At 39.2% G+C, this 25,186-nt stretch overlaps 1 protein-coding gene across 3 annotated transcripts in view; it reads right to left on the bottom strand.

Annotated features, from left to right (window-relative positions):
* MPPED1 (metallophosphoesterase domain containing 1) overlaps window positions 1–25,186 on the bottom strand; it is a 66,035-nt gene that overhangs the window by 1,815 nt on the left and 39,034 nt on the right. For all 3 annotated transcript variants that reach the window (XM_086740531.1, XM_086740610.1, XM_086740695.1), the window contains exons 5-6: window positions 7,299–7,414; window positions 2,513–2,626 (exon numbers count right to left, since the gene is read on the bottom strand). In XM_086740531.1, the coding sequence (XP_086596657.1) occupies window positions 2,513–2,626; window positions 7,299–7,414 (230 nt within the window). The remainder of the gene's footprint in view (window positions 1–2,512; window positions 2,627–7,298; window positions 7,415–25,186) is intronic.

Genomic DNA, 25,186 nt, shown 5'->3' with positions numbered 1-25,186 from the left:
ATTCACAACCAGAAATGTGCAGTTCTGGGGAAATCACCTGGTAGAAAGCATTTGTACTAAGACTCTGCCTCACCATTAATGTAGTTAATAGTGAAATGTATTCATTGCTACATACTCTGAGTTCTGGCTGTTCAAATCCTAGGTACCTAGGATCCTACAGTTTTTCTGAGTGTTTTGTGTCTTATAGAAGCATTGTTAGTAGCAGAATTTACAAACAAAGAAACAGCAGCCGAACTCCTTTATTTTTTGTTCCTTAAAATACCCTGAATAATGCAGGGCCTCCTGGACTCCCCGTGGAAAAACCACACTATAATTAGGGACTAGGGAGGGAAGAAAACTCTGTCAGGCTCCTGTCACAGACATTTCTTTAAATCATTTGCTGTTTGCCACAGAACAATTGTTCTGTGTAAAACACAAACTGCACGGAGGACAGTCAGCATTGCTGCTGGGACTTTCTGTCTCCTCGGCTACACATTTGGAGAGAACAAAATCAGCTTGTTAATATGCTTTTTTTTGCTGGAAGATTCCTAATGCTACAGTTTTCACTCCTACCCTACTGCCAACAGAGTTTCCTTGGACACGACCTCAGCCAAGGACTGGCTGTAATGGGCAAATCAGGATTTTAACCGGAGTCCCTGCCACGCTGCTTGTCACTTCGGCGGGTCAATCAGCAGCAAGCCCATGTGCAGAGGTATTTTTTGGCAGAGACAGCAGTGCAGAGGGGGAATAGGGAAGAAACATCTCTTCTAAGCATCTCTTCCTCCCGGATGCTCAGTAAATGACTGCTGCAGATGTAGCTATGCTCAGTGAGGGGAAGAATTCATCTGTTCAAATCATGCATTCTCTCTACAATGAGCAGCTTCGTTTGCACAGGCTGTCTGCAATGGGAATTCTCCTCTGCAGAGACTTAGCGTCCCACTGCAAAACAGGCTATGCAGTTCCAAATCTGTTTTCTCTAAATTATGATAGTTAACAAGAAGAGTACCTTGTTTCTGTGTTCTCATACCTACTGTGCTAACTGTGTTAATTCACAAGATTTACCATTCTGCAGAGGTGCCATTCTTTTCACTTGGGAGCCAAAGTTGGCTTGGTCTTAGCAGATGCGATTTTGTTTACCTGCCTGAAGCTTCATGGCTCGCTAAGTGTTTGCTTATATCCCCTGCAACCCACTTGGCTTACGACTTCTGAAAAGACAATGAGTTTGAACTGTATTCACCAGCTCTTTTGCACGGAATCTCAAAGACTACTATAACAGCATGCATTGTTTGTTTACTCTGTGATGTAACAGCACCTTGGACGTTAACTAGGCATTAACAGGTCAATGCAGATGAGACACATGAGGAGAACGAACTTAATCGCTGAGCTGTAAAATAATGATCTGAATGTCTTCTCCATCAATTTTACACCAGCACACCTCTGACCACTGTCACTCTTAACCTAGCATGGTGAAAGTGCCCGGCAGTAAGTCAGAGTAGGATTTCTTGGGAAGCTTAATAGTTCTTCACAGAAACAGAAGTATCTGAGTAGTGCCAGCTACTCCAGTTTTTCCATTTGTTCATTTCTACACTGGTAAGACCCATAGGTATCCTTCGAAGGCTGGAGCAGCCCCAGAAGAAGAAAACTGGCAGTTGTGGAGCACTTTTTCCTGCCAGTAACTTAACACTGCCAAGAACTAAGCATCTGATAATACATGCTTATACGCCAATAGCACACTTCTGCACAGCCCAGTGCTTTTTTTTGGTAGGGGCACTGCTTGAAGTCTTGCTGTCATGATACGTGAACAGGACAAACTTCTCTATAGCAGACATTATCTGCCTTTGCCTGGAGATTAACTCCTACTGTCACTGACTTCAGTGGAATGTATTTGTCACCATTTACTGACGTGGGTGAAGGGAACAAATTTTTTTTCCAGTTAAAATCAAATCGTCAAGAGAACCACTTTGTTTTGCCTGGGTGCAAAATACTTCCCCGGCCAAAGCAAATACATTAATAAATATCACGAACTTCTACCCAAGTTAGTGGTGACATCCCTCTTTATTTTAACTTCATACATGCATTGATGGGGAGAGACAACTTTTATTGTACAATCTTGAAGATTAACCCTTAGAAGCAACTCCCAAAGCATTCTTACCCATTTTACAAACACAGAAACTGAGACACGGAGAGCTTAGATGAATTATCTTAAGTCATTTAGCAGAGGAAAATACAATCCATCAATCCTAATATTTAGTCACTTTCTGTAACTACTGGACTTGTGTTCTTATTTTAAAATTCACAGTAGTCCTCTGTGAAAGAGGCATCACCCTGTTTTATAGATTTAGAAACTGAAAGAGAAACTGAAGGACAAATATTGAAATGTGGATATCAGCCAATTTCATCTCTATATACACAGCTAAATACGTATCTGAATTCCCAAAGTGTTTCAGTTCAGACATTCAAGTTTGAAAAGTTAAAGCAGACAACTTTTGTATTTGTGATTTTTAAATACATGAAGAAAGAAATCTGTTCTGACCTTCATGGATATGTCCAAACACATGAAGCCTTGGCTGTATTCGTCTCTGGACTGTGTTCAGCAGCTCAACACATCCTACCCGTTGCATTTTCTTAGGAACCCAGTCTAGAAAACCTTTGGAAAAGAAAGGAAAACTTTAAAACAAGACAGGTTATTTGCAAAGTTGTACTGCTATACAGTATTTCTGAGATTTCATGTCTTGGGCCTTTTCATAAGCAGCCATAGAAGAGTTAACATGGAAAAAACAGTGTTTGCCTTGTTAAGGAGAAGAGGAAGGAAGGAAAAATACTTGAGGAAAACCACAAAAGCTCATCCAAAGAAAAAGGACTGTGATAATTCTTACAGGTTGTTGTTTTTCAAGGAAAAAAAATCACTGCAATTAAAGCATTTTTGCACTGCTGTTAATGGGAAAACTCAATGCTTTATCCATTCTTCTTCCTTTAAGAGAGTGAGGTGTAAAGAGCAGTATGTCCAAAGTGAGTCTCTAAAGAACCTAAATCAACATTTAGCTACTTAAGTTTAATTCTGGGATCTAGTTTTTTAAACTGGACACTTTAACTGCTGTTATGGAATTTTACAGTAGTGGAACTCAGGTGAGGAACACCCAGAATGCTGAAAACCAACATCCCCAAGTAAAACCAGTTTAAGCGCTTCACGACCCAGCAAGTCTCCCTAGCCTAAATCTATGGAGCTCAGATAGGAAGAGAAACTCAGCCCTTCTGCAGTATATGTTTTACTTGGACAGAGTTTTGTATAAAAATGCATTTTTTATGAATACAGTCAAAAATGTACACCGACTAGCTTATATGACTAAAAACATCCTGCAGGGGGATGCTTACAGCCAACTGAAGTCTCCTGTCTCCTTCAAAGTAGTAGCATAAAAAGTATGTTGCTGAATTAGAGGGTTTGCAGCAACCAATCTTGTTCTCCTTCTATTGCTCTGCCATTTTTACCAGGCTCAAATTTGGAAACCTAAAAGATATAATCATTCTGCTTTTCTTTTGTTGCTCTGGTACTTTCCCTGTGTGCCTGCCATAGCTTTGTACCTCTGACTTGGATTGCTGCAATAACGTGAATATATTGTGCCTTTGAGAACACAATCAGCAGCCAGAGAGGTACAGAGTCTGGACCTAGTTTTCATACGTTTACTTTTGAGGTCCGCTCAAGCACAGCTAAACAGCAGCTAACCAACTGGCTTAAAAGACCAGAACTGTGGTATTCAAGATCTTGGAAAAGCTCTCCGAAAAGCACTCAGATTTGCTAGAGCTTCAGGGCAGGTTCACACGCTGAGAAACGCCTCTTTAGATGCCAGTGCTTGAAAACTGGGCTCGGTATGCCATGGGGTTTTATGAAAACGGTAAAATATACCCTTGCATCATGGTTACTCGGAGAGCCAAGTCCCATTTTCAGAAATGAACTGGGAATGCGGTGGACAAAGTGTCAAAAAGAGGAAGTTCTGATAATGGCCACAGACTCCTAATTCCTTCAGGCTCCTCTGAAGACGCTGCTTAGCGCCTGTCAGGGACATGGACAAAGAGAAAGCCCCGCTGAGTTACAGACAGAGCACAGCCATGCTCAGTTCTGGTAACTGATTTTACCGGTCACTTTTGGTATCCAATGCAGGTCAAAATGCACTGTAGGAAATCATAAGTATTTAAGATGTCAAAGTGCAGCCAGCAACTCCTCTGGAAGTCAGTCATGCTTTTTTTCAGAGTAAATGTGTTACAACCATAGGTTTTGCTACTTGAATGATTTGAAAAAGTTAATTGTCAAAATGTCTGTAGTGGAAAACAAAGCCAAAAGTATTTCCACTTGAAAAACTTCACAAACAAAAATCCATAAAATCAACTTCTCCATTAAATTAAGCATTATTTATGTTGAACATGTTTTTGTTTACATGCATTATCACCCTTCTGAAGCTTTCCCATATGTTTGCAGCTTATTATGTACACCTGACTACACAAACTAAGAATAATTGATTACACCTAGCTAACAATTAGAGTTCATCTTAGGGTTTTTTTAATGTTTGGTTACTTGAAACAGGTTTCTGCAGCTGTCAGGAAAGTATAAATCTTTGTCATACATAATCAAGCAGACAGCTACAAATGAAGACTTAAAGGTGAAATTAAATTAAAAACAAACAAAGAAAAGAACAGTGAACTTCTTGAAGAGAAATAAAAGAATCATAAATGCCTATCTTTAGGAATCACGGAAAAGACTTTAAAAGTTATGCAATACGTAAAAGTAACAAAAATATGCTGATATAGAAATAAGCATTAGCACTGATCCCATAATCACGAATACTGTATTTTGTAAGCTATGAAATATATGGTGTATCTTTAGTAATAACAAACAGGTTACTAATAAAATGGTCAATAATAGCTGTTTAAACCTTTGTTTTCTCATCCTGTGTGAACCGCCTGTGTACCCCTGCCCTGGTTTCAACTCAGAGCACTACTCCAAAACAGAAAAAAAAAAAACAAAAAAACTACTCAGATTTTTGTTACATGCCTAACTGACTTAGAAACACAAAGCCCATTAACTCTTAACGGTGCTTCTGCATCTAAATCATGCAGGCAATTTAAAATCTATCTAATAAGGTAGTATTAATTAGTTTAGGAGGATGTGTGCTCTTTTGAAGTGAGGGAATGAGAAAGCAGCACAGAAAACAGATGATCGACAGAATTTAGGCAGCCATGCTGGAGAAAAAAAAGAGGAATTTGCAAGAGCACTGATTGCTGTTTATGATCATTAGGAAGAGCTCTAGTGATGCCGTTGAAGATCAGAACAACAGGAATCAGCTTTCTAGTTAAAATAATTGCCTGGGAGGGTCAAGGAGGACCCTGTCTCCCAAAACGTCTGTGGACAGAGCTAAACAACAAAGAGGTTCTGTAAGTTAGGCAGAGTACTCATTTCTTTTCAAGTGTCATGTATTTGTTGCCATGGATGTCACAGAGACCCACAGCTGATGCCCTCAGGCAGAGGGTTCTGGGCCTAAGCCATCTATTAGCGCATCAATAAGAAAAAGACAAAGAAATGGGAACTTTTAAAAAAGAAAATCCTTGGAGGACAGGAGGACCTTAAGAGTTTTTTTAAAAAAGAGAATAAATACTGAGACAGGGAGATGGAGGGAATTCACGTTACCCCATCACAGTCAGCAGAGACAGGCAGCTCTTCCTCAGAATTACTACAATTATGAAATTATTTTTCAATTATTAAATTTACTGTTAAATTTATTATTAAAGCATGTCTGTTGAGTGCTAGCTCAGCAGTGCTCTCTAGAGGTTCTCCTCCCTCTGCTGATCTCAGAGGCTGCCTGGAAAGGTCTGGTGGCTAAATGAGCACGGTGGCTGAAGCTGTGGGGTGCGAACCCCTCTCTCCACCTTCCAACACTGAATTTCAAGTGCTGAACAGGGATATTCTTTGGATTGGCTGAAGCCTGGATTTCTTTACAGGTGATGATCTGGTTTTAAAAATGGCATCAGAAGTGCTGAAAAAGCTTCTGAAAAGGTTTTAAATGTGACTAATAAGTAAAAGTGTATCAAAGACCCAGCATCATGTCTTGGATCCCAGCAGGGATTATCGCCAGTACTACCTGTTTGGAGCTGTTATCTCAAGGTCTAAACAATTAATTTCTGCCACTCGCTTTTACGCTACAGGTCCATATTAAAATCAGCCTATGGCAGGGCATGAGACTCCACTTAGGTGAAGTATCAAAACACACGCCCTTACTGTGAGAAACCCTGCTCACAAAGAAGCCCTTTGCCCCAGGATTAGTGTGCAGTGGAATGCAAACATGCCTTTCTAAAGAAAACAACAAAACACAAACCCTTTAGATACTTTCTCCTCCAGGCTCTGAAACAGGAGAAGAAAGGGTGGAAGACAAGAGGGTTTTAGCTTCAGGAAATTGGGGAATTTAAAGACTTAAAGAAACCAACCACATTCATTTCACACAAAGCACTCCTCCGCAGTAAGGCTGAGCAGAACACTTCAGTACACGCTTCACATTCGTGTCCATTTATTAAATTAGTGAGAGTTAAACACATAATTGTGTTAAATATAGCTTGCTATATGTTAAATATATTGAAAAACACGTTAAAAGCCTTAAGCCTTTACTGAATCTGGACAAGTCTCTGTGATTTTATTATTTCTGTAACACAGATAAATTCACTATTATCTAGGAATACAGAAATCTCTCCTGGCTTTTATACCACCTATATTAATATTTGTAAAACACAAATGCAAAACTATTTCTTGTTGGTCTGTTAGTGTTGCCAGATTGTATTAAAGATAGGCAATTCACCCATGTTGTCCAAAGAACAGGCAGCGTTTGGGTTTATGAGGCAGAAGATGCATCAAGGCAGCATGACGAGGAAAAATATGGCCTCTGGGTACTTATGGGTGGGAGAATGCTACTGCAAGTGAGAGAGAAAGATAGTGCTAAAAAAATAAGATCCCAATCCCACATTTCTCTTCAAGCAGGCTCCATGCTTTGAATCTACCAGTTTCACCAGGGGCAGACTGGACAGATGCATAGGAAAACTGGATCTTGCTTATTTGTAGAGCTCATTAAGGCTTTATGTGTTGAGGCACTCTTTTCAAAGCCATTATTTAATTCCCTGCCATTGAGTATAGGTAACCATGAAACATAAACCTGAGCTGAAGTCCTGGTGCTGCTGAAATCAGTACAGATGTTACTTTTGATTGCACTCTTTGTCCAAGGAGAGCCATCAGTTACTGTATAGTCATCTGAAACACACAGCTAAGAGCACTAGTATTTTCTTACCGAGAGGTGGTCCATGTGTTATAAGAATATCTATTCCATCTGGAATAAGGTTCCATTTCTCTAATAGTGCTTGGCCTCGCGGAAGATTAAAGCCCCAGCCATAAAACCAAGGTTGCCTGCCAAGAGAGGAGGAGAATGTCTTCAGTGCTACTTCCAGGTACTGGTTATCTAATTAAAATACAGAGATTGACTCTCTAGGAGCATGGAATTTGGAGACACAAACCGCATTTATTTTCTCCTTTGTGTGCACAGCAAAACCCTCTTTCCATACAACCAGTGTTATTTAACCTGTGTGGCAAATCAGTGCAGTCCTTATCACTTTCAGTAGGCAGCATACAGTAAAATATTCACAATATTCCTCTAACTGGGTGAAAAGTAACTCTTAAAAGACCTGGATACCAAGATCTCCATGTGTGGATTAGCATGCTGGACTCCCATGACATCTAGAAGAACACCTCTCTCGGATACCTAGGTGTGGATATATGTTTCATGTTGGCTTCCATCACGTTTGGCCCTTAGCCTATGAGCAGCTGGGCAAGGACAGACCCTGGCACAATGACAGATCCCACTCCAAAGCTGGAGACATCATCTATGCCGGTTTGTTTCCCTAATTGGAAGCATCCCATCAGAAAAAGAATACTCCTTCTTTTCTTACACATAATTTTCTTCTGTCCTCTGGTGTGTTGACTTGCTTTCAAGCAAGACTTTCTGTATTCAGGATTTCTTATCAGACAGGCATTTACATTTTTTAAAACATATTTATGTAGCAGCTTCTCATGGAGCAGTGGGACTGTAACACTGCCAGTCAGAACACAATTTATCCATATCTTGCTATCCCATTGATTAAAAAACTGTATTTTGCAGCAATTATATCACAGTGGTAAATTATGTCTTGCTGACTATGCTCTAATTCTAGGTCATAAAACTGAGGGGTTAGTTTTAGGTTGGATTTTTAAAATAATTTTTTGACTGACGTGTTCTGGCCATATCCATATTTGGAGAACAACAAATAGGCTGCTGTGATTTAATAAGGTTTATGATAATTGCAGCCTTACTGTTTATAAATACATACACATCAACCAGTGTTCCCTTTGAGATGTTACTTTGTTGAAAAAAGCTTTACACTCCCTCACTGCATCAAAAGACAGAAAGAATTCTTTCAAACAAATTCTCTGAACTCCACTTTACATCATGTATGGCAAAGACAAAAGAAAATGCCCATAAAGCTATTATTCATCCTCTTCCATTACAGATGCTTGACTAACGTTTCAAAAATTAGCATGTCTGCAATCTTCACGATGATGTATTTTTCACTTTTCCTTTTGGAATGCTGTAAAGGACACGTCTATAGAAAATAGCTTAAAAAATAGAGCTAGCTAAAATGTAACAGGATGTGGCTCACCCGAGGGAAGAAAATTCTGCTACAAGGAAAGGAAGAAGGAGGCTTTGCAGAATGTTTCCTGCCTTTCTTCCACAGATTAAAAAAAAAAAAAAAAAAAGCCTTGACTTCTCTAGACAGATGACTGAAGGGCTTTCTGTGTCCATGGCTAAGAGCTCATCTCCTAGCTCTTCATCACCCAACACCCTGGATAACCAGGGTCTGGATAAGCAGGTGTCCCAGGAAAAAAAAAAAAAAAGGTGAAACTCTGTACGTCTGCCACTGGGACCAGAAATACATCCCAGCCTCCAGAAGCTGTGATGATGGAGGTAGGGAGGTGAAGAAGGTGTGTGAAGAAGAGATGCTAACAGCAGTAGCAGTGAAGCAAAAACTTTGTTCTGAGTCAGGTTGCTCAGACCAGGGCACCTGGCTCAAAAAAGACATAATCCCCTATCAGGGATATGGTATGTCCCTTCTGCAGAGACCCACACAATTGAAATTGCACTTTTCTGGTTACTGGCTCATCTCCTAGCAGGCTTTCCTCATAGGAAGAACAGGACCTGGCTCACAGCACTTCTGGTACAGCACTTCTCACCTTCCTGCTGCTGCGGTGGTAACTCATGGTCTAGCTGCTGGCTTATTCTATGGCATGCTACCAGCAACATTCCCGTGTTAAGACTGCCATGCAGAACCAAACAGAGATTGATCAGCAGAGATTGATCAGCCTGGCTTTATGTTCAGATCACCACTGACAGGATGAGAGTATATTTATCCTACAAGAATGCCCTGAAAATAAATAAACTGAAGTCTGTGAGGTGCTCTGATATTACAGAAGTGGGAGGCTTTAAAAAATGTACAGAGTTTAGGCTTCTTCTAAATCCTTGGTCCATCCCTGCCTTGGGATTGCATTCCACACCTTACACGCCAAGTACCTTTCTTCACCAAGATGAAAATATTCAACTGTTTGGCAAATTGTTAGGCCCAGAGCAAGTTTTCCAGGAGCAAAATCACACCGACACAAAATATTTGCAAGGGCAAACAGGAGGCAAACAAAGTGTCAGCATAGTAAATCAGGCTTTTAAAGCCGCTGACAGATTCGGTGAATACAGGCCCCTGTTGCCACTTGCTGCTCGCTCCAGTGCCGCTGGGCATGGATGGGACCATCCCCATGTCCCTGGTGGGAAGCGAGGTGAGGCACCATCCTGCATCCCTGGGCGTGCCAGGCCCACACTGTGTCCCGAGAAAGAAACCAAGGGGAAAGATCAATATTTGCCCAAGAAGAAAAGGTCAAAAAGGTACAGAATAATTATTTTAAGGATACAATGAAGCACTTATAAGTGGAAACAATCATGACTGTCACAGGTCTCGCCAGAAGTCAGCTTAATCCTGCTGAAATCCAAATGACCATGAAGGGCATATGCGGCTGCGAGAGGCTCAACCTGCCTCTCCCAGGGCCAGCTTGTCCGTGGACACTTCTCAAGAAGCCCGCTTCCCCTTATGAATAGGCATCATCTGCTTATTAAGACAAGAAGCTCTTTCCCCCATCCCTCCCTCCCTCCCTTTGTGGTGACTGCAGCGCGAAGCCGCCCGAGCGCAGGGCTGGTAAGTTATGCATGCTGGAGCTGTTCTTTTGTGAAGGGGAGATGTTACAACTTGTGTGATTTGCCATTATGCTGTCTTTTGTGACAATCCTGAGATCGAAAGAAATGTCTGGGATATTTCTGGCAAAAAAAAATCTGAAGTCCAAGAAAGGATTCAGCAGAGGATGCTGGTGTGCTTTACATCTGAGAAAAGAAAGACAAATCATACACTTAAGTGCCCCCACCAAAAAAAAAAAAAAAAAAGCAAAACCATCTATATATGCACACGGGGATTTTACAAACCCCCAAGTCCCTTCTTCTGAAAATTTATTGCAAAACAGCTATCAAAGTTTCCAAATAAAGAAAAAAAAAATCTTCTCTAATACCCACTAACAAGTCTGTAACCTGGATATCATGCAAAGCCAACTTCTTCTAAAATTTCCATTTACAATGGAACCTGAAAGCAAGGTTAAAGTCTTCACATCAAGCATCAAATTTCTGGATCCTCAGTTACTGCTTGCTCAGGAGAAGTGTAATTTTTTTATAAATTACTTTTCAATAACATTTTACATAGAAAACACTGTCATGTATGTTCTATAGGAGAAAAATCTGCTGTTCTCAAAAAAAAAAAAACCCAAGAAAAAATGTAGCTGGCAATTAAAGACATACATCATTAATATATTTCATCTCTGAAGTGAAGCGCTCATGTGTAGAAATGTACTTTGATTTAGGTCTTACCTTCTTAAAGTGAACAGTTAGAGTCTCTCCACATACTACTGAAATTCGACAGTATTGCTATTATTATAAGAATAATGATTGTCTACATACAAGACTCTAGGGGGAAAATACATTGGAAGTGAATTTGTTTACAGCACAATTAACCTTATGTTCAAAACATATGAACAAGTTTTGCAGGTCAAATAATCTACCATACAAAAAGGGCTGAATTATCAGAATTTGTGCTAGAAATCGGATGTTGCTTTATGTACTGAATTTCTATCTTTCTGTTCTAAAGTAACCATTGGAATAATTTTCTTACAGAATGATAGTTGCTATGACAACCATAGCAAATTTTCCTTTTCTGAAACAGATGTCTCATTTAGTTGAAAATTAGAATGTGAAAAACCCATGGGAAAAATTAATTCAAACTTTAACAGAACACTGACTACAATGTAATCTCTTATAGGTTAACCCCTTAACATCTTTCAGCACTCTTGTAGTAACCTTCTCATAAATTCTAATTAAACCAGTTTAACCTCCTAGGAATGACCTTCTTAGCTATTATTAGTGCTTTAGTTGTCTTTGAAAGGAGCATTTCTGTTAGAATAATAACAGAAAAAAAGTCACACTAAAAAAAAAAGTGGTCAAACATATTACCGCCTTAATTATTTATTAGTTTTTCTTTTATTCAGCTACTACTGGAAAGAGCTACCATGCAGTCCAAGAATTCTTTTGTCATTCAAATGGGGCATAACTTAGTTTAACATGTGATTTACTGTAAAGGACGGCGATGCACTACACAGATTTGACCTGTAATTTACGTGAAAATTGAAGGTTTTCCATTTTCAAACCACTAGTACCCATCTCAACCTGCTCAGCAGATGTGCAAAAAGGGGACACAAAAAGGATACTTGACTGGGGAAAACTATCGATCTGCATGGATTTTTCTATTACAAGCAGTGAGAGAATGAAATCTGATTCTCCATTGCCTTGATTCAATTTAAGCGTTTTAACTTAAAGAACAGATTCCTTCCACTCTGTACACTTACCAGCTCAAGGGGACCCTCCACAAAACTTGGTCATCGGCTACAAACGAACACAGCAGGCAGCCAGCCAGCAGTCAAAGAAACATTCCCGCCGCAGCACTGCCCATAGCGCTTGCGGGCTGCCAGCTACCACCAGAACTTCAGGACTGCAAGATTTACTTCAGCAGTTGCATCTGGGTTGGCCAGTTGAATAAGATAAATCCTGCCACCAGTAGGCATGCAACTGCCGTCTTTGACTTGGAGAGAAAACTCCCTTGCATAGTCCAGTACTCGCCACTAGCGTATCAAAGGGACTGGCAGGCAGCATCTTGCAAACACCTTAACAGCAAAAAATGGAGAACTAAAACACAATGCGCCTCTTCATTTCTGTAGTTTCCCATGGAAATCTTTTCTGCAGCTGAAAGACAGGTTCCCTCACTAGAATTCCTCTGCTTGCAAAATAAATTTCAAAGGTTAGCAAGCACATGTAACTTGCTCCAGTCTCCCCTCCCCACCAGTCGTCATTTTTCTCCTACCAGAAAACAAACAGATACTGGTCGGTGACCAGTAAAGAAGCTTAGTGGGAAAAGAATCAGTTTTCTCATTTCTGCTCCCCTTCACGACAATTGTAGAGCCACATATACTCAATGTTTAGAAGACTGGACGATGTGCGCCGAAAGTCATACTGGTAAAAGTGACCGGTCATGGAGCACCAAAGAGCAGCCAGGATTCAGCAGTGGCAATGCCAGCTAACACTCCAACATATCCTGATACCCAGCCCAAGAAATCTCACTGTTGGGTAGTTAAGTCTAATTTTTCCTGGTCTTGATTTAACCTTACTATTAAAGTACAGGCCTGTGAACACAGATATACAGCACTCTATGCACTGTCTACCTTCCTTGTCTGCCTGGTGTTCACATCCTTCAGGTGTTCACATTTTTACATTCCCCATCACGGCGTTAGTTGAATTTACCCAATCTCTGTAATTGCCTTTTTAGCCTTTCCTCAGTAAGTAACTGTCCAGCTTTTTACTGGAGTATTTCTACTGCTTTTTACTCAATTTTCTCTCCAAGTAAGGATTCATAAAAGTTCATCTTTTCTTTTGTGGGGTACTGCCTGTTTCTACATCTAAAGTAGTTCCAAAATAACACTCATCTTTCTGCCTTTTCTTCCTCACATTCAAGAGGACAAAGCAGGCAGGGACAAAACTAGCTATCAGGCCATTAGTGCAAGAAGGACTGGCAGTGCAGTTTGTTTATAGGCTTTGGAACACCTTTCAACATCTTGGCATCTGAGCATTTTAACAGCATAACTGAGATTTAAAGAAAAACACCTTTCAGATGTTTTGAGGAGTATGAGGAGACTTACATTATGTCTAACTTCCACAGGAGAGAGACAAGGGTAGTATGATTTTAGAGAAGAGGGAGGAAAGCAGCATACAAGAAGAATTAAATTATGCAAAAAAGAAACTTAGGTACACTCATTCATAATATTTGAAGCCAAGGCTTTTTAAATGAATACTAAGGCCTTAAAATAGAACTAATCAATGCAAACGATGGTTAATCTCATATAAGATTATCCCCTGGAACACATGGCCACGAAGCACAGCTCAGCAGGTGGAAAGGAGAAAGCAGAAGGGAGGGGAATGTAGGTGCTAAGACACGAGATGGCTTGCACAGCGTTACTTCGGGAGGCTGTGGTGAGCAGCAATTCGAACTCAGATCCTCTATCAGTCTGCCGGTCACGGCAGACGACATTTCTTCCATGGGGAAGTTTGCTGTGTTCTTGGTTTTGTGCCTTACTTGCTTTGCATCCAAGGCTATCATTCTTGAAACTCTGAATCAAGTTAAATTACTGTTTTCACAAAAGGAAAGGAAGGTAAAAATCAGAATATAGCCCTTTGTCACCAATTATTTCTTTTGCAATTTGAGTTACACATCAAATAATTCATCTTTTGTTTAGTAAAGGATTTCATACATGTCTGACTGGAAAGAAGAAAGAATGAGCTGTGACTAATAGGAACTGATCATTTCTAAACATTAATCTGTTATAAAACAATGAAAAATAAAATGAAATCTACTTTATCTTCATAACAAGAAAAGAGAAGATAACAGATAAGGAGAAAAATTAATGAAAGACTGAATCTAAAACATGCCAACACCAAATGCAAATAGTTTATTTAATTCTGCTGAGAGCCAGATGATAATATCTCATCGGATTTTTTAAAAAATAATACAATAAACCCAAGAAACAAACATAAAAGCTAATTTGGAATAATTAGCCAGGAGATTCAATGCTGAGGGTACAGATGTAGAACTATACAGATTTTCAGCGCGGTCGTACAGATTTAATGCAAGGCAAAGGTCTTGAGTTTGTGATGTCTCAAAGTTTGTTCCCTCAGTCTCTCTGGTTCTCAATATGTAAATATATAGGTACAGCCAGGTTATCCAGACTGTATGTCACATGCTGACAGCTGATAGTGATAGAAAGAAGGGTTAAGACAGAGGAGAAGTTAATAGCCCCTCTGTCCACAGGAGAGTCACCATCTCATTTTAAATTTAAAACTTGCCATGAACGGGCCAATCAGTAAGGAAAAAAATTTGAGGCCCATCTATGCACGGCATCTTTACAGCTTTTCACTATCAAATGAGCAGACAGCTAAAGAAAATGAACGTTCTTCCACACACCCAGCTATTAGCGTTTACTGTAGTCCTCTAAGACTTCGCAGCAGTTTGCTAACCAAGGAGATGGAACATCCCTTCAAATGGAAACGCTGTACTTGCGGGTTTTTTTTACGACGCAGTTCCTGGAGGGACTCTCCTAGATGAAACAGGACTAAAATATGTAGGATGTGTAATAGGTGCACTGAGAATCGGTGAAAAAGGCCCTCACAGTAGCCACTTCTCAGTTTACCAACTCACTAGGTTTACATTCTTTTCTCAAAATACCAGGAGTAATCAGGCCATATGGGCTAACTGTCTGCCAGTTCTTTTCTTTTTTTCCTTCCTTCTTGTTTTTTTGCCTTCTTTTCCTTAGAAAATTCAAAGTCATTTTGAGTTAAACAAGCATGAAAATGCTTCAAAAACTAATAAATTAATACAGCACTTGTGCATATATGCATAAAATGTATTATTTTTAACATTTTCAATTTAGCAACAGATGAACTTACTTCTTGTTTAAAAGAGCACATATTGATACTTCATATGCCATGTTTCTACCTGAAGTGAACAACATCCAAGTAATCCTAAATTCTAAATTCCAAATGTTTTCCTGCAGTCCTAAATTCACTGCACAGTACAGTGATGGAAACTAACTGCTGCAATATAACTTTCTACCCCCAAAAAGGTACAGCTTTAACACCAGGATGCTCATTCAGCTAGCTAGGAATTCTCAGATAACCTTAAAAAAAATCATATACTTATCTGATCTAAATTATGTAATTAGAAATATTTGACACCCACAGGTGCAGCCCTCTGTTTTAATATTGGTTACAATTTATTCTAATTTCTTACTGGGGAAGAAAATCCTCACATTAATTCATATTAAGCAATGCTAATTTATTAAATAAAATTAATTTATGAACAACAAATCCAAAGGAAGTGTTCTGATGTCAAACAGCTTCACAACAAGTGGTAAATTACTTTTCCCCTTAAAATCTGGTCAGGGAAAAGAGAAAGAACTCTGTAACTGTGTTACAACTAGTTCTCGTGATGGTGGCTCTATTTACCGTTCTTCACGTAGAGCACGATGTAAAGCCACCATCTACTTCTGGATGTAGTAACACATGTATTTTGTAAAAATCTAGCGAAAAATCCACATATACAAGCTACCTTGAAGTAGGGAGGCTGATTCTCATCAGGTGTAAACGGCTCACAAGCCGGTGGAGCTCTGCCAGTTTACTCCAGCTGAGAATCAGCTCCACAGAGATCTGCTCCAAGCTCGTTAGCTATTTGTATTTCTCTTGGAATATCGCCAAAGGGCTCATCACAGTACCCAACTGTGTTTACATCTTCCAAACATCCTGAAATTGCTGCTGTCTGAGACTCCAGCCCAGACTACAGATAGAGCTGGTAGTCCTTTTGTTCAAGAAAAAAATGGGGAGAAAAGCACCAAAACAACAACAACAAAGCAGCACTTTAAACTTTTAAAATCAGCTCTGTCTCATAAAATTAAACTTTCAGGCAAATGTGAAAAATAAAGGGAAAACTGCTGTGGGGGATTGCAATTTCACTCTTGTGGTTTATGAACTGCAGGAAAGTGAAGCCAATTCCCTGTAGTGAGATTACAGGTCTCCTCTTCTATAGGTCTTAAATTAAAAACCAGCTGAAACCAAAGTGAGCTAGTTTACTGGATCAGAAGATTAAATTATTTCTGCTAAGTAACTGAATGTGAACTACTTCCTTTTAATAATATACAACTAATAATTACTGCCCAGGAAAGGACTTTTTTTCTACCAAGCTAATTAAACCAAAGCAATATATTTTTCGACTGCTCTCAAATTTAACTACAGCTAGAAACATTTGTAACAAAATGAGCAAAAGCAAATCCCCACTCACATACAGAAAATATAAAGCCACGCAATGTGTTCAGACATTACAAGAAACAGAACTTGCCCAAAAACATTAGTTGAAATTGGCCTAACTTCTGGTCTGCATTCAGCATAGACACACACATTGGCAGCGTAACATCCTCCACACTTGTACAGACACGGTGGAGGAACGCAACTGCAAAGTGGATGCAAAGCATCTTTGGCTTCAGTAACTGCTTAAGTTCACTCTGCAAGAGTTCACTGTGAAACGTGTCAGAGAATTGATCCGTATCCCTAACACACAAACACATACAAGGAAGCAGCATGCAAAGGTATTCAACCTACTGGTTTTCCTCTATTGTGACTATTCTGGGATCAAACTGTTCCAGCCTCCTCAGCTCTGGGCAATGTTGGGAAGAAATCTCATTTGAGAGAAAACATTTTCTGGAATGTTCGTTAACAAGAAAAGAAAAAAAAAGGACATTCTAAACGGCTGTGACTTGTAAAAAATCTGGGAAATGGAAAAAAAAATTATCAGGAGCACATAACAACTAGAATTTATTACTTTGGTCTGACTTTGATGGTATTTATGGGCTACAATAGGTGTGTTTCAGTTTACATTTTCATTCACTCAAATACATATTGCAGAGTTTAATTAGTTAATAACAACTATGCTCCTTTAACATGCCATAGAAAATTCACTTGGAGTTTGAGGAATTTTTTATTTTGTTCCATACACCTTTTTTTTTCAGCAATGTTAACGATACTTGCTAATTCATTTCAGTCACTTAATTTGTACTGCAGTGTTCATTAAAAAGACCTCTCCTGAATTCAGTTTGATTGCTTACATGAGCAATAGCACCTGTATACCTACTGTCTACTGAATGAGACTCACGTTTCCTGTATTTCCAAGTCATGTAACAAAAATGCTTTCCAAGACATGTTTATCACATGAAATGCACCAATTTTAGCAAAGTGCCATTAGTAAAAAAAAAAAAAAAAAAAAAAGAAAAGAAAAAATGAGGAGAAAAATGATCCAGTGATCTGCTTCTGATGTTAAAACAGCCAGAACGCACTCTTAAGTCTCACTTTCCACCACTGGAAAACCTTTCACACTTCAGGAGTTTAATATCTTACATTTTTTCCCATCACCTTCCCTGAACAGCTGAATTTAATAGATCAAAATCATTTTACAGGAAAAATCATTCTTATGATCTTCCATATGCTGCAAAATAAACTACAGTGTATTGTGGTTTCAAGTGTTTTTAGAAGCACTTCTTTCCAAACCAGAAAATGGTTTCTGATAAGTATGGAAAAGGAAATAAAAATATCGCTCCAGCATTCTATTAAAATACAATTAAACGTGTATCTATGTGCCTCAGACTGTTAATTAATATATTTTAATAGGATGATGAATTTTGCTTTCTCTCTTCTAAACATGTGCTATTTCTTACGCATCTGTCACATCTTACCTCCCTTCTACTGAATGCCTGAAATAAAACATCTTCAGCATTCTAACCACAGTAATGCAGCCACATCAGGTAGGCTTAGACGCCAACCTTCTCTCAGAATTTCTGAAACTTGAGATGCCTCAATTCTAAATAATGAGGGGAGTCTATTATTCCCACTCATGATTTTCATTTTCTTCAAGAACTATGCCAGTCTACCTAAATTACTGACATTTCCTGCCTCAAAGTCTCTAATTTAAAAAGCTCCAAATAGTTCCCAACTTTAAAAATCAGGGAAAAAATACTATTTATAAAACACAATCCTAAGTAACCTAAACCCAGCACACTGTAACATGTCCACATCCAGCATTTCCACATCCAACCATACAAAACTGTAGTACTGACACAGCTAGACATGAAAACAAACCACCTGCTCAAAAATCTACTTTATATCATAGAAGCACAGAACAGTTTTAGTTGGAAGGGATCTTTAAAGGCCATCTAGTCCAACCCCCCTGCAAGGAGAAGGGACATCTCCAAACAGATCAGGCTGCTCTGAGCCTCATCCAACCTAGCCTTGAATGTTTCCAGGGATGGGGCATCTACCACCTCTCTGGGTAACCTATTCAAATGTTCCACCACACTCATTGTAAAATTTTTATTCCTCAAGTCCAGTGTCAATCCATTTCCCTCTATTTTAAAACCGTTACCCCTCGTCCTATCACAACAGCCCTACTGAACAGCCTTTCCCCATCTTTCCTGTAGGCCCCCTTGAGGTACTGGAAGACCGCTATCAGGTCTCCCCGGAGTCTTCTCCAGGCTGAACAGCCCCAACTCTCTCAGCCTGTCCTCATAGGAGAGATGCTCCAGCCCTCTGATCATCTTCATGGCCCTCCTCTGGACTCACTCCAACAGGTCCATGAAGTTTGCAATAATTTTACAGTGGTATTTCAGTGCTTTAGAAAATAGTCCAGAAGCAATTGCACTTTAGTTACTTGTATTTTTATCTTTTGACCAAGTTAGGGTGCAGAAAGAAAAGAACATAGGAGGGTCAGCTCTTTTACTTAGAAAAACTGCTAGTATGTCTTTGTCCAATAAAAAAAAAAATTGAGTCCCTATATATTTTGGTTATGTGCAAGCTACTGAATACGTTTTTTTTAGATTTGAAAGGGGCCATAAGAACTAAGAATCAGAGTGATCCCTTTGAGGCAGAAGTTGTTATTTTCTGTTAATTTTAGAGGGAATTAAACCTTCAATACAAGATCTTGCACTGCTGCTGCTGCTGCTCTATCTGGAAGCCACAGTCTCAACTTGGGAGGTATATTATGTTAAATGAAGTCAATATTTTATTTTAATACTGTTTCATTTTAATTGATGTTCATCTCAATGACTGTAAAGATTTGTACAAGGTCTGGGAAAGTAAACATTAGATGATTCATCACTGGCAAAATGAAAGCGCGTCCCTCTCACGAAACGAATCTATAAATCTTTCCTACGTGATTTTACTGATGGAAACTGAGTTCAGTGAGGAATGAGACTATTATAGCTGTTCTTGAAAAGATGGAGGAGGAAGGCATTGAAATGGAGACCTAGGGTATGGGTGGTCTAGAGTCACTGTGAACCAAAAATATGTCTGCCTCATTTTGCTCTTTGGGTGCTCTTTGCAACTACCACAATTACACATGGAAGTTACCAGTCTTTCTACCCAAAGTGTACATGTGTACGTGCACACGCACACAAAAAAGAGAGAGAACATTTGAAAAGCAGCATAACAAAGTCACCTACTTTGTGATAAAAAAACAAACCAAACATGAAAACAACAAATCAGATGAGAGTTACACACCCATAGCTAAACACTACTGGTCACACGGGACTACACAGCTTGAGTAAAGACACCCGGCTGCACACCGGAATAGTACAGACAGCGGCAGTGCACCAAGAAAAGGGCCAACAGGCTGGAAGACATTTCGAGCCCTCACCCCAAAGTGGGATGATGATTTGGAGAACAACCCCATCGAGGTTGCTTTGGGCTGAGCTGGTAGCTGATACTCACTAATACCAGCTACAGATTGGTGTCGTCTACACCGGAAAGAATTCAGCCATCTTCTCTGACATCACCGGAATGGCCCTGACCCAGAATGCTAAGCTAAATAAAAACAACACTTGAACAGAAAAAAAAAAAAAACCATACACACTTCTAACTTTCTTCACTCAGTTCCCATTATCTGAACAACACTGTAGGAGAGCCCATGTGTAAATATGCGAGGGGCCACATCTAATCAACGTTCCGCTGGAGAGAAGCTACAAAAACCCAGGAGTCCAGCCAGGGCGTCTGTCACTTCAGGACAAATGGTCACAAGTGTCTTTCTAGGCTGATATTAATCTCTGCTCTCCTATTTTCCCTGACTGGGAAATGAAAGTTTCTCAAGTTCCAGATGGCTTATAACAAAAGAACGAAGAAGGAAATGAGAATACATAGACACTAGAAAAAAAGCTGTAATTCTGCAAAAAGAAAAATGAGGTTCTGTTTCGCAGGAATAGATCCCTCCAGATAATCAAAGCCAAGCAAAAATCCACTCTCTGGATAATGAGTCTGGAGGCAATCTCATCCTAAAGGGCCTCTTTAAGCTATCCAGGCCAATATGTCATTTAGAATAATGAAATTGTCATATGTTTGGCAAGAGGGCTTTCTTTCATTGTCCCTTTCTTTCCCACATTGCAGAAAATGAAAAAAAAAAGCGCTGAAAGAGATAAAATGCTCTCCTGCCACCTTGTATGCCTGTTTGAAAGCAGGAGGACCAGTTTCTCTTGCAGTTGTGTACAGCTGCTTAGAAGCATTATGGAAATTCAGTGGCCAGGAAGAAGATGTTTTCCTTCTGCCACCTGCATTCTTCTTTATATTTCAAGTAAAATGTGTATTCTTACCCTGCCATTAATGCACAACAATCCACCTTTTAATAGAAAATGCCACTGGAATTCCTGCCATTTTCCACAAGATCAGAGCACACACACAGAATACCTGTTCTTCTGCAGATGCACATCTCTACAAATTTGAGGCAGGGATGCAATATTAAGACATCGGGGGAACAGCCAGTATAACCTTTGTCAGACACAGCTTCTGATTATTGATCACAGGTCAATTCATTAGTCTTCAGGTCTTATCATTAGTTATTGCATGCAACAGGAGAACAGAGAGCCAAGTTTATTACTTACTGAGTTGTAAAAAATTCAATGGAAAAACCACATAGTGGGGCAGAGTCCATTATTGGAACCTCGTGCAGCAGAGAAGCAGACCTAGCAACACTCAGCATCACACATGCAAGTATAAGCCTCAAAGAGGTGTTCTCATGTTGATAAAAAATTGTGCATGCACCTTTATAGGCATTTATTTTTACATGGCAATTCTGAATAATGACTATAAAAGGCATAATATATAATTGACTCATTCAGCAAGCACAGCAGATCTTGTGCACTGAATGCATCAGGTTTTTTTTTGCGCAAACACAGTGGGTAATTGTGCAATTAAAATCTTTAGCAGTGCAGAGGCACAAGTGGATTGTGCAGACTATCTTCATTCCAGCTGTAGCTAACACCAAAACTCTTACCTGCAAAATAATAACACATTGAGGGGGTAATGAGCTATAACTGAAGGCTGAAAATCTATAACGGAAATAGTCAGTAATTATTTATTAATATGATTCCATGAATGATGTCATCATAGAGATAATAGTCTGATGACACAGAAAAATCCAGATTCAACTTTCCACTATTATTTTGGCTTCCTGAGTTACAAACCACCTGTCAGGACCATCTACTGCTTGTAGGGAGTCTGACAGCAACAGCAAAGCTCCCTGTTGTAAGGTACCTGTTCACTGCAGGTATCAACACTGACACCTAGATCTACCTCCATGGTGGGACTGACAGAATCACAGAAACTTTGCTCAAAAGAGACCCTTGGAGATCTTTAGTCCAACCTACCACTCCCTGCCACTCACCACCACTAGATCTGATCAGCTACAACGGTCTAACCAAATCTTGAAAACACCTAAGGATGGATTCTCTGACACCCCTCTGGTGTTCCAGCTTGCTGTATTTTTACTTCTATGTTTCGATTTTTTATGTTACTGAAAAACAAATTAACTCCCTCTGGAAAATGGCTTCATCTTTGGGGAAGCTTAGCAGTCAGACGTACATTATGCAGAATTCTAATACAGAATTATTTGCGTTATTCTATCTGCTAGTTTGACTTTTCTCATAGCAGTCCAGAATAAATTAGGGTGTTCAAAAGTAATCTCCAACCCGAAGCTTTCCAATTTACAATAAATGCTATCGAGGAACCAAGGTCTTTCTTTTACGTTCACAGCAACTATGCCTATTCTCTCCACAAAATTGCTTCCAGGTCTGTGAATATGTTCTGGTCATTTCCTGGGTTGAAACCAGAGTGCATCTTCCTGTGCCTAGCTTTTTATGAAAAACATCACAGTGTCCAGGCTTTGTATGAGGAAAAAAAAAAACAATGGTTCCCAGGGTCTGGGCTACACTAGAAGGAAGCACACTGCATTCTTACCGATGCCCTGCTCATCCAGATCTGGCAGCCAACACTGTAGAGTGCATTGTCCAAAGCATCAGCCCCCTAGGCAAAACACAGCCACCCTTAAAATTCCAGATTGCTCTGGATACATTTAACCTCTTGGTCTTCCCAAGTTTCTCATGAAGCATCTAACGTTTTTATACTCTTCTCCCTCATCATCTATACCGACAATAGGTGGTCCAAAATACCAGTATTGCAAATACTGATTCCTAAAGAGCAGCTTTTGTGATTTGCAGTTTGCATTTCAAAATGGCAGCTCCCTGCTTGATGGAAATACTACTGTAATTAACATTTAAAGCAGTTAAATTTTTGTTAGTGAGCAGAGGCTCAATCTGGCACATGAAATCTTGCCCTTGGAGTACAGGAGAGTTAGAGCATTGGTTTCTGAGAAAAGACAGTGTCTCGTTTCTTCTACGCAATTAAAAAAACCACTGGGTTTTAGATAATAATAGAGGTCAAAATACCCAAGTGCTATTGAAAATATTTAACCACACACAAATGGCGCATATTTAAAAGGCCTTAGAGACTGGCACGTTACGTAAACCAATCAAGCTCTCATTATTTACTTTGCAACTAAAACATCTTAAGGAGCAGTACAATCTAATTGTGTACAGGTCATATATAAAAACACAGACTGCTACAGGTAAACACGCTAAGTTAACGCTGGTTAGCATTCACTCAGACCTTATGCCAGCATTCTCAAAGTACTTTGCAACTATTGATTAACCTGCTTTATAAAGGAGAGATATTTCTAGCTTGTACTTATTTTTACAAAGCATGAAGTAAGGCAGAAGGTCAGGTTTGTAACCAGAAATGGAAAGGCAGGATCTGGGGCCACAGTCTTTTAATTTCTAGATAGCTCACCTTCTCATTAAATAGATTTATAAATGGACAACAAACATAAACTGTAATTGGGAGTTCTCCAATTAAACAAATCCATTCAAAAAGCTGTATGTATATTTTCAAGGCTGGAAAATAAAATATTTTAGGATAATAAACAAGCAACTGCATGAAATTTAGCTTTCTTATGAAGTTCTGAGATCTTAAAGAACTCTACATTTTGAAATCCTGACTAGGTTCATAAGCATTTTCTAAAGGACCGACTTCATAATGCAAGGGCACAAAAAGATTCACCATGGAAAGTTCACCAAAGTCTTGTAGTTTTTTAGAGATGACATTACTATGATGTAGAAAGAAACTGAGATTGATTTCCCAGAGAGGCTATGACAAACCTCTCTTTTCAGGGTGAATGAAGTATAGAAACAAAAAGAAACGCTACAGAACAGTACTGATCAGTATGCACAGACTTGTACTACAGCCTTCAAACTAGCACGCAGCTAATTTAACCCACACAAAATAGCTATTTCTCTTCCTAAGTTTTCTGACTGGTGGGCTGGTTGATGTGACTTTTTTACTTTTGCATCTGCTGTTCTGATAGACTAATGAAGAGCAACTTATTGCTGTTATTGTTCTTGCTGTTTCCACTGGACATGAGATCAATTAGCATGGAAACTTCATTCAGCATTGCATAACAACAAACAAAAAACCCAGTTTGGCTGGAAGACTTTCATCAAGATTTCCTCAAATATGGACTAAGCAAAGATCTTCACAGGATCTTAACACACCATCTTCCAGGACCATAAGGGGGTGGGAGATGAGTTAGCAACACTGTGAAACATGTAGCGTGGAAGTTTAGATATAACCTGAAGATGGAAAGCAATCACTTTTCATGAAGAACAGGTCACGCCAGATAGCTTAGACAACTTCTGCAAAATGACAGGATTAGCGCACAATGCGGTAGATCTGATTTTACAGAAACATTATTTATGGGTTAGTGGGTGGACAAAAGTTTTCTCAACAGATTTTTACAGATCTAATCATGCACAGAAAGTTCAAATGGTTTCCTTTAGCCTCTCCTTAGTGCTACTTTATAGATAGTGTTTTGCTTTAATTTAATTTATCTAGACTTTAATGAGACTTTTGGTACTTTACTGCCTGGAAAATTATTACTGACACTGGAAATATGGTGCCTGGTTACGAATACCGCAATGAAGATATGAAGTTGCCAGACATATTGTAAACAGAGCATAATTACAGTATTTACAGTTGAACATCAAAATGGGAAGAGATGCCAAGTGGCATTTCTCAGAAGTTAATATTGGGACTGATACCATCTAATATCTTCCCTAATAATTTGGAAAATGAAGTAAATTGTACATTGATTGAATATACAGTAGACACAAGAGGAAGATGAACTACAACACAGCAGGTGGGTAGGCTGAAAAAAAACGGGAAAGATCTGGAGATCTAAGAGGGAGAGAGAGAAGGGTGCATTTAGGAGGGAAGCTATTTAATGTAGATAAATGTAGAATAATAAGCTCAGAGAAAATTAACACCCATCTCAAGTAACCAAATGGGAAAATGCCAACTTTCATTTAAAAAAAAAAATCCAAGAGATTTCACAGTTTATTCACACTGAAAATTCACATTCGGGTATATGCATCAGGTTTGACAACTTGTTTGCTACATTCCAGCCTGATGTGATTTTGAAAGGAAGAATAACAGATTTCCTTAAAAACCTGCCTTTTAAAATAAATTTTTACTTATTTTAAATGTAT

This window comes from Chlamydotis macqueenii, chromosome 1 (genome assembly GCF_036417535.1).
Source record: "Chlamydotis macqueenii isolate bChlMac1 chromosome 1, bChlMac1.mat, whole genome shotgun sequence".
Taxonomy (NCBI): domain Eukaryota; kingdom Metazoa; phylum Chordata; class Aves; order Otidiformes; family Otididae; genus Chlamydotis; species Chlamydotis macqueenii.
This window is presented reverse-complemented; position numbering and strand designations above follow the sequence as displayed.